At 37.4% G+C, this 10655-nt stretch overlaps 1 protein-coding gene across 1 annotated transcript; it reads right to left on the bottom strand.

Moving 5' to 3' along the window:
- Positions 1 to 741: 741 nt before the first annotated feature.
- LOC145481970 (uncharacterized) lies at positions 742 to 10655 on the bottom strand. Its single transcript, XM_081460553.1, has 13 exons — positions 10358 to 10655; positions 9621 to 9783; positions 8654 to 8815; positions 8269 to 8388; positions 7956 to 8078; positions 7230 to 7326; positions 6350 to 6568; positions 5264 to 5637; positions 4293 to 4460; positions 3060 to 3170; positions 2191 to 2295; positions 1719 to 1809; positions 742 to 955 (listed from the first exon to the last, which is right to left on the bottom strand). Exons 1-13 carry the CDS (start codon positions 10573 to 10575, stop codon positions 948 to 950), a joined length of 1959 nt encoding a protein of 652 aa, XP_081316679.1. The 5' UTR covers positions 10576 to 10655; the 3' UTR covers positions 742 to 947.

Genomic DNA, 10655 nt, shown 5'->3' on the forward strand with positions numbered 1-10655 from the left:
CAATACAAGTAATGTACCGTTAGTATTGTGCAGCGCGTTGAATTGTTATATTAATAAATATGTATCGTAAAAAAAAGAAATCATGAAACATCGGAGAGATCCCTGACCTCTAACGATTTTTAGAAGCGAATTACTGCGTCTAACACTACTTAGTTAAAGACAAGCCACATAAAAATAAGTTTAATATTTGTCAAAAAGGTCTATGTACACTATAGAATGCCACGTTCCCAGCAAAATGTATTAAATCATAATAATGAGGTGATTTGATATGTCCTCGAGTCATCGAAAATGTTTGAAGGCGGGCCTTTTGAAAAACAAAAGAAACAATTTAATCGTGATCTGCTGAGGCAAAAACGTATGGCAGTCTCTCCAGAGGCTATCAGTCAATCTGGAGATAAAACCGACCGTCAAATGTACATGCTTTAGTGTATCTATAAATTATGTTGATTTCAAAACACTGAGAGATGCTTGGCAAAATTTCTGTCCTTTTCTCTCGGTTTTAGTCCCTTCGTGTAGGCATTTTGCAGTGTAAAGTGTCTGATTTTGAAAACTCAATTTCTATGAAAGTCTACATGAGAGATAAGGAATGAGTTCGGTGGTCGTTACTTGAACTAATAGAGAAGTTTGATCAAGAAAAAAAAAACCGAGATGTTAAATCGTTTGAAGCTAAGGGGATTAGCACGTGAATACCAAAATATGGGTTCTAAGTTAGAAAGAACAAAAGAGAAACACACAATATTAAATGCACGTAATTTTATTCTGTCCCACCTTTGATTTATAGTGCTATTAAACACTTTCTCATCCAGGATGAGTTCATAATTTCTCTTATAATCACATTATACTCAATTGAATCATTTTCAAAAAAGTTTTTCTTTACATTATTTATTCCTTCAGCGCTCCGAAGCCATTTCCTTTTCATTGTATCGGAGTTGTAATTGTGTAATCCGTTAGGAACCTGTGCATAAAACAGAATTGGTGAGTAACAATGTTAATAAAAAAGAGTTTGTTATTAAAAAAAAAATTGTATAATAGTGTGGTTTCGTAAAGATCTGGATAACGATTTTGCGCAAAGAAGATATACATTATTGCACAATTATTTGCTATTCGCTCCTTGTTCAAGTACTGATTCCCTGGGAGAGGTTCTGGTCTTGAAGTGCTCGATTTTCTTTTTGATTAGCCAGAAAAATATATTTTTAAACCATCAGAGCGGCATCTATTCTCTCCGCAAAAATTTTGCGCAAACATTTGTACCACCTTCCAAACTTCAATTTTGTGCGGAAACCTCTTCTCTGTTTATTATCATAGATATATAGGTTCGTCAAATGGTAACTATCTACAGCTATGAGTGTGCGTGTGTTTATAGAATTTCATACAATTTCACTGGGCTGAATAAGGTTTATTTATTGAAAAAGCAGAGAAATACTTCGGTTTTCGTGCAAAATTTAACGTGAAAGCTGATTTAAAATTTATCTTCCACGTATTGTTGTGTCAATCGCGAAAACGTTTTTTTTTTTAGAATGGTAACCTTCTCGAATCAACATGGAATAGTTTACGTCTTCTCGAATGATGTTCTTTCTCTTCAACTAGTTTTGAAATTGATTGTACTAAACAAGAATCGGAAAATCCAGATCAAAGCTGCTGTCGTGGACCTGTGGGCTCGTCCTTATTATTCAGTCAAATATAACCAATTAATTAAAATATAAAATAAAGATGCTTACCAATGATAAGAGCAGCCACCTTCACGGGGTCATAACCATTCTGATCATGAAGTTCTTTGAGACACACTTTGAAACCTTTAGTTGTAATTTGCTAATTAAAAAAGTAGAGGAAACAAACATTTAAGCGAAAAAAGATGTTATAATTAAAGACATTGTGGCCTATTAAAAAAAGAAAGTGTAAACTGAAACAAGTTTGTAAAAACCCCTATCGGCGTGAAAAGGAGTCAGAATTTAGTTAATCCAAGGGCATAAGTAACGTGTGTTTTGATTGCAGTTTTATAATTTTCAGCGAGGTTTTCTGTGTAGATTTTCTTGATCGATGTTTAATTCTGGATTACTTTTAATAGCTTATCGAATGATGATTGTAGATCACAGAACGCAAAATATTAATATTTCGCTAAAATTTGGTATCGATGGTTCGTGTGTGAGGAGACAGCTTGTGGAGATAGTGGAGATTGTCATATTTACATACCTCTACCCAAGTGGCAATGCTGTTATGTTGGGGAACAGGATTAAGATAAGTCGCTGACACAATGACCGTGGGCGTCGAAGTCTTGGGCGTTGTAAAATTCACAATCTAGGAGTGAAATGAAGAAATTAAAAAGAGTCTACATCAGTATACCTAAATAAATAGTTGGAAAGTATTTTGTTTTTTCTTTTTCCGCGACTGAAAAAAAAAACGTTAATGACGAGTTCAAACATTGAACAGGAATTGTTTCCCAAAGTCGATAATGATTTATCAAGCTTAAACAAAGGAAATCATGGTCGTGACGGTGTTTGGATATCTGATCTAGCATAGGTTTTTAACAAAAATACTACACAACGCGTCGTATTTTCAACTTAATTGTCTTGTCGTTGTTTGGAAATGTGGTCAAACGGTCTCTCGTGTTTGATATATTACAAATTGGATTGAAAGGGTCATTGTTCTCGGTTTTGAAAATCAACTTTTTTGTGTGCATTCTCCTTCTGTATCATTTGATGGTAAACGGGTCGTTTGTTTTATACATCCGCTGCTGGCTAAGATATATTTTGACAATAGAACTGTAGCAATTCTCGCACGCTCATTGGCCTGTTTACATTGTGAACAAGCGGTCAGATATATTGACATATGCCTTTTTGTTATTGTAAAAAACAAATTGACATCAGTTTCTCATGCGTCTGCCCTATTATTCACAAGGAATTTCGTCATAACATTATAATGTTAGTCTGAAGACGAAAGTCATGATCAATAACAGGACAGACTCATGAAAAACTAACATCAATTGGTGAAATGGAGCTATTTCTATTGCATAAATTAAAAGTTCTGAAATTAAATATAACAATAAAGCAGGAAAATCTCACCTGACAGTAAGCGTTGTAATTCTCAGCAAGGGGTAAAAAGTTGTTTTGGAATTCGATGAGATGTTTTTCACCGGCAAGATTTGTTGGAAGTTTGTCGTATACAAACCAGTTCTGCAGGTAAAGAACAGAGTGATATAAAATGAAAATTACCCCAGCATTACACAATGGAGCACCTTTTCTCGGTGTAGAGAGTATATAGAACAGTTTAAATTAAAAAAAAAAACGCGTAGATTTGAATTTGTAGCAATAACTATTTATTTTTAATAGAGCGTTTTGACCTACGTGGCCAGAAGCCACGCAAATTCATCGGAAAGAAAATAGATTGTTCACATAAGGAAAGAATTCAACTCCCACAGGAATGGTTTGAGTTACCAACATGGCCACCTTTACATCACCAAATTTGCTGCCGTAACTTCGTCTGAAAACACATGCATGTGTTGCAAGGAGTGGATAATCTTGAACAATGTTAAACTTCTTGAAAACTAAAACACTCGAAGAACTCGTAATAAATCACTACAACCATTGAAATATCAGGGGAGCTTTCGCGCGAAAACATGGTATTTTCACACGTGAAAATAACACGTTATCTTCACATGTGAAAAGATCACCGTTGCCATGGTTGCATAATAAAGGGCGCCATGAGCAGCGAAAGTGAACGTGAAATGGTTTGGGATTTCATTGATGTTTATATAATAAATAGAACATTACATGGCCAGTTGGAGATAAGAAATTTTTCTTCTCGTGTTGAAAAATATTTCACTCGTTCACTGCCTCTCACTCGTGAAATACTCTTCAACACTCAGAAATAAATTTCATATCTCCACGCGGCCATGTAATATCCTTTATCTCTTTATCATCAATTAACGACATTGGTTTTTCACCTCCTTGCGTGCATTCCCGCTCCCTCTCTTTTGACGCCCTCCTTCCCTCTCTCTGCGCCTGTCACTTATTTGTTAGGTCATTTTTGGTTAAACGTTGTATTGCGAACGTAAAGTGTCTTCGCCGTCTGTCGAAACACCGAGTTCCAGTCGGTCCGTGCCTAATTAAAGGACTGTTGAATCTTTGGGAGTCTGATAGCCATTATTTAACCATTACAATCTCTCGAAGGGACTAACTACGGGAGAAGACTCGTACAAATGACTGAACTCTGGCTGTCAAAGGGCATTATGTTACAAACCTCAGTGACTCATATGCATGCCTTACTGTTAAAAATAATGTTTATTAATAACTTACTAATCTGATGTCTTTATGTAATCCATCAAAGTTCTGCATTTCTCTCGAACAGGCGAGAAAGGTATTCGAGTTGACATTCTCGACCCAGACCGTGGCGGCGTCGTGTTTTAGACCCACAACTGTGTGTTGAGCAGTTACCAAAACGTGTGGTGAAGAAATCGCATTTGACTGAAAAAATAAGAAAATTATGTTGTTTGCTCAACTTGTTCTTAAATGAATGGTAACTTCGTCCTCTTATATTTGAACTGTTGAAGATATTTCTCTTAATCAAGGAAAAGATATTTGGCCCTTCTTACGCTAAAAGGTTCCTGATTCAATGACATCCCATTTCCAGTTTAAACTGATTTCAAAACAAGCCCTGTCAATTCTGAAGGTATTAAGAGAGAATGCATCAGAAGTTCTGGTAACAAATGGAAAACAACTTTGTACCGAGATCATTGATATCTGTGCAACTGTTTTAAATATCTTCTCAAAAAAATCGTTTCTGACAACACCAAATGTCGAAAACAAATTTTTAAGATCGTATGAAACATTTGAAAGTACTGGGGATATGAAACCGATGATGAAACTTTACCTGTGTTTGCGCAATTCCTCTGAACTTTGAATTATTTCTTCGAGTTCCCATGGGAATCTTTTCTGGTGATATTTCAAGCAACCGTTCACATTTTTTAGCTTTTTGAGAAAATGCAAGAATGGCTGTAATATACTTAAACTTGTTGTGGCACAAGGTTTCGGCCTACTTTAAACTGAAATTGCGCGAGTTCCTATCGGATTTCGTCTTAACTCGACTTACTTTAGCTACAAATTTTTATGTAAACTACATTACATCTTACATTAGAAATTTTTTTTAAATTCTTATTTTGTAATTATTCTTTATTGTTTATTTATACACGACCCCACAAGCTGCAAGCTTAATTACTTATCGTGCTGAAATAAAGGTTACTTACTTACTTACTTTAGTTTAGACTCACCTCAAATGCAACTGATTCGCATTGTGTTCCATCCCACCAATTTGTCATAGTGACTTGACCAGCCGAAGCGCTTTTTGGAGCCTCCTGGAAAGCGATGAAATCAATAAATGTGAGCCCGCCATCAGGCGTCAAGCGGTCTAGCCTTCCTGCCTTAAGCGCGCACACATCGAAGGAGCTGAGATTAACGTTCTCGACCCAGGTTACTGCAGCGTCGTGAATGAAGCTTCCACTGTAGTTGAAGTAGTTAATGGTGGTCTGCACGCGAATATTTCCTTTGCTGCTCTGGAAAATTCCCGTCTTAAAGTAAACTTTTCTGCAGCGCACATCTTCTGTCTCTAAGCGGAGGGCAACACGACCGCGTTGAAGGGCAAATGCTGAAAATAAAAATCAGACAAATTCATGCACTTTTAAGATTTCTTTGAGCTGTGCATTAAGGAAAAATCCAGCTTTACACCAAAAATTGCTTTCCAGATGATTTGATCGAGAATGCATAAACCTTTTGAAGAATTAAACTTAATTAATTATTGAAGTATCATTGACATAATTGACAGAATTATCCAAATTACCGACACATCAAGGGGAAGGATTCGTTCGTGACTGGAAATGTCCAAGATTTGAAACCGAAAGTGCCCCTTATGTACCGTAATATTGCTCGATACCGCCTTTGGACGTCTTTATCACTTTTCGAGAGTAACTGATCGAAATTTCTCTTTACGAAAATTAATACAACGCGAGACCAGCAGTTAATGAGAATATAGGATCAATTGGGGATATCATCTCAGGTTCTCAAAAGCAACATTATGTAAGAAATTAATTGTAGAGTCAAACAATAAGAATGTCTTGAGCATGGAAGTTACGTGATTTGTAGAATGCCACTCACTTGTAGTGTAGAGATTTTTATGTGCTTAATTAGTCTAAGATACAAACAGCTGTTGTTTTTTCCCCAGTTACGAACAGAGTGATAGCAGTTAAACTGGAAAGAATCAATGTTCCAGTTATATTTTTCAATTAATCTTTCTTAAACTTTCTTGATCTCATGATATTTACGGTAAGATATTCAGCCACATAAAACAAGCAAGGACTTACGTTTGCATCCACCATAGTGTTTTATACCGGGTTCTTCTTGCGCCTGACACACGTGGTAGTTGTATTCACATTTGTTCTTGTGTGTGACGTCATTGCTGTCGCACAGTGGAGCCGACTCATCTGTTGTGCAAGGGACGCACACGCATTTATGTGTCGTTTTGGTTGGCGCTCGACATTCGCCATAAAATGGGCATGTTCTGCCGTTGCAGGGATGGTAATCTGTCAAGATAATAAAGTCTATTTTAATGGGAGGCGTGAGAAGAAATAGCAGATTTATATACACCATACACGTGGACGCGAATTAGGGCCATTGTCACTTCACTGATGGAAATAATTCGCATACTGTGCTTATTTTAAGTTGGCATTTTAATTCTAGAGCGGTTTTCAATCGATTGTCGAAAAGTTATTGGTTCTGCATTGCTGCGCTAAACGATTGCCTTAAAAAACTCGCGCCACTTTTTCATCCAATCAAGCAAAACCAAAACCAATCGTGACTCGCTCGCACACGTTTTCCCGCGCTTCGTGTCAGCTACATGTATTTACTTCGAGTTTTCATTGGCTCACTGGATTGTCCGTGTCATTTGTGATTGGCTAGAGTAATTACTTTGGTTTTCGTTTTACGATACTCAATTGAAAACCGCTCTTAGGCTCGCGCCACGTTTTCATCCAGTTACAAGTAGAACCAAAAGAAATCGTCGATGGTTCACGCCTGTTTTCCAGCGCTTTTTGTCGGCTACATGTATTTGCTTAGCGGTTTGATTGGCTCACTGGATTGTCTGTGCCCTTTGGCCAGAGCTCTATCCTTGGTTTGGGTTATACAACACACAGTTAAAAACCGGCTCTAGGTTGAACATCAAAACCACAAGTATAGCATACTTACACCCAGCAGCCATATAATTAAGCGTGATGGGGTCGTGATGAGCGTCATAGCGTTGAATATCCTTCAAGCACACCTGGAAGTCTGTCGTTGTAATGCTCTAATGAAATGAAAGTAAACATCGTCACGAGAAACCTTTTTGAAACTTTTACGCATAGTAAACCTGAGATCGGAGCCTCAATTTTGGAGTTGCATTTTTCCGTTCGGTAATACCTCCAAACTTAAAGGAAGCAAACTTCTTTCCTTAAAAATAAAGTAAAGAGGTGAAGAGCACTTTTAACGGTTTACAGCTCATAATAACAGGGCCGCAGCCAAAATAAAATTGTGACTGAGCCAATTTCCATGAAAAATATTATGACTGAGGCAATGTCCATGAAAAAATTATGGCTGAGGTAATGTCCATAAAAACATCATGACTGAGGCAATCTCCAAGATTAGATTCTTTTCTAAGGTATTGAGATTGTTTATGATGGCTACAAGCAACAAAACCGAAAATCATGACTGGGCAAGTGCCTCGGTTTGCGTGTTAGTTGCTACGGCCCTGAATAAGGTGCGCTTATAGCATTGCCCTTTAATGAAAGACTTAGCTCAATGAGCGGACAAGGTGAACGAAATTCTGGTCTGAAATAAGTATAGTTTCTTGAGTATTTTTTCCTTTGAAAACAAAAAGAATTCCACAGACGGTAGCTGGTGAAGAAACTAAGGTAGAATTCTTTTGTAAAATCTCACCTCAATCCATTCTGTAATGGCGTTGTTATCAGCATCAATGCGGGCGTTGACGTCATCTTTGTGATGCTTGGTTGTCGTAACCAGAGTTGGAGTTTCAAAGAATCTCTGAGGGAAGTCGATAGTCTGAAAAAATAGATGATTTTTTTTCAAGAATGTTAATGTTAGTGCCAAGGTCTCAAATCTCAGCTGATGCGATTTGCATTAAATTTATTAAGTTTGAAATCAGCGTGATGATCTTGTGTCCGCTCTCCCTTTTCCCGCCTTTGTTACAGGTGTAGCTTAGTAAGGGCTCTGGTCGTGCTAATAAACTTACTTTGCAGAAGCTATAGCCTTTGCTATCGTCAGGGCTATAGTTGTTAGGAAAGCTTAATTCATCGGCCAAGGGTAATGTCCAACCAGTTGGTACACTAGAGTTAGTGAAGGCCAAGATATTCTATAAAGAGATAGAAAGACAGTTTAAATCAGTATACTATATTCAGTAACCAAACAGTACGTTGTAGGAAGATAACCATGTTTTAGTGAAAGTTTGTTGACATGTTTGTTATAGGAAGACATTCGTTCATTTTTCAATTTTTCAATCAATTTTAATCTAAATTTTTGAATTCTGAAGTAGGAGTCATCCGTCAAGTCTTAAATATGACTGTTTTTTCGTCAACAATGTCCCTAAATATTTGCGTATAAAAGCCCTAACTACTCACCACAGACAGGTATTTGTGTGCACCATCAAAGTTTTTCAACTCGCGAAGACATGCTCTGAAATTATATCTAGTGACATCTTCCGCCCAGACGCTTGCGGCGTCATGTTTGTTTGTAACAGGATGGACAGCGGTTACGAACACGTACGGAGCTGTGGCCAAAGGCTGAAGAAGGAAAAAAAGAGAAGCTAACAGGCTAAGCCAGTATTAAGGCAGAAAACCACCACGGCAATGGCAAAGGCAACGGCAACGAGAACGTCAGCAAGCAAAAGGTATAATGGGGAAAACAATGGCTGTGCACGTGTTTTATAAATCTTTGTGCTTTCTTAATCGTGCTCTTTAAAAAAATCAGACGTGAAATGACCACAAGGTTTGAGCATCATTTGAAAAACGTGAACTACGATGTATAATTTTTTCATATTTTGTTTTTGAATTGATCGCTGGCGTTACATCTTTAGTTTGAGGAGGTTTTTAGACCGCTCGGCGTTCTGAACAATTCTAGATAATTGTGAGGTATAAAGGTAAAATATAAATCCATTTTTTTCAGCCGTCGTCATTGCTAAGCGCTCTAATATATTAGGCGAATCTCTAAACTTTCATAAACGGTAGGGTTGAATTGTGCACGACCCAACTTATCTCTCTTATTAATATCTTTCTTAGAAGAGTATAAAAATTAATCTCAGTGAAATCAATGATGTATGGTTTCTAGAAAGTTTACCAGGCCAGTAAGATTTTGGAAAAGTGTTAAATCGTTTTCAAGGGTTCTTGCCCTTGATAGAAAGCGCTTTGTACAACGTTAATAACTAATTAAGTATATTTGTAGATGAAAAAAATGCATTCTTCTATTAAGTACGAGGAGTAACAGAAGGGTTTCCTCTGCAAACAGCTGATCCAATTTTTGCAGTTTCAATGTTTCATCGTGCAAACTGTTACGTTACATTAATGCTACTTTTTTAAATAAAATGCCAACCTTCGGAAAATCTTCTCGAACGCACTCAGTTCCTGTGGTCCACATCGGAATGCTGACTTTCTTTTCATATGCGCCGTTTGAAACAGTTCGATAGGCAATCCACTGCAAAGACACAGTCCTGGATCCAGCGATCGCTCCAGAGGTGGCAACACATCCCTGAAAACTAGAAGGCAAAGAACTCCATGGTAGTCCGTGAAATTCTGGTTAACAAACAGTTTTTGTTTTTCAACGATCAGATTTCTTTCGTACAAAATCTTGTCATGAAACCTCTGAAATTTAGTAATTAGTAAAAACTTTTAGGCTTTCGAGTGTACGAGATGTTACTTTCCAGCAATAATTGCAAAATTTCTGGGTGGCAAAAGTTCTAAGGAAACATACTTTCCTTGTAAATTTTGGAGTTCTAACCCACGCCACTCAAATAGTATCTAATGGATCTGGCCCGGAGTGGTCGAGAGGTAGATAACGCTATATCCACTGGATAAATCACTATCCAGTGAACAGCATGGCTGTTTTGTCAGCACTTAACCAGATGGCGATTTATACTGTGGATAGCGTCATTCACCTTTCGAACAACGTTGATTGGGGTCCGGTTTTTTTAAAAATTCCTAGGCCATGATTACTCTTGCCACGCCCTTTCAATAATCAGAGCTGATATTTTTGTATCTAAAACAGATAATGAAGCGCTTATGTATATATTTTAAACAATATTTTCTTGCAATTCGTTTGATTTTTCTTACCCAGATCTTGACGCTCCCCCTATCCAGGTTACAGCTGCTTCGTATTTCTTAGATGTAACAGCCAACTGCACGCGAACGTCGTCAGAGGAGAACTCTGGATCAAAGGGAAATATTTTGCAGTCATAGTCCTTACCCTGTAGGACATTTATGTCTCCAGATCCAAATAGCATTCCATTTGAGCCTGACAAAGAGAAAATAAGAGAGGAAAAATTTACCATGGTAGAACTATCAGAATACAATTGAATCCTAACCGACTGCAAACTAACACAAGTAAAGCAAAGAAGACCGGTAGAAGACT

Source organism: Orbicella franksi, chromosome 3, assembly GCF_964199315.1.
Source record: "Orbicella franksi chromosome 3, jaOrbFran1.1, whole genome shotgun sequence".
Lineage (NCBI taxonomy): Eukaryota > Metazoa > Cnidaria > Anthozoa > Scleractinia > Merulinidae > Orbicella > Orbicella franksi.

Bases quoted from the DNA above. Each gene is read 5' to 3' on its own strand.
- LOC145481970 (XM_081460553.1), bottom strand. From the start codon at position 10,575: ATGGTAAATTTTTCCTCTCTTATTTTCTCTTTGTCAGGCTCAAATGGA. The intron at 8,079-8,268 runs GTAAGTTTATTA...CTATTTTTTCAG, and splicing joins AAGGCTATAGCTTCTGCAAA to ACTATCGACTTCCCTCAGAG. The intron at 5,638-6,349 runs GTAAGTCCTTGC...TTTTATTTTCAG, and splicing joins ACACTATGGTGGATGCAAAC to CATTTGCCCTTCAACGCGGT.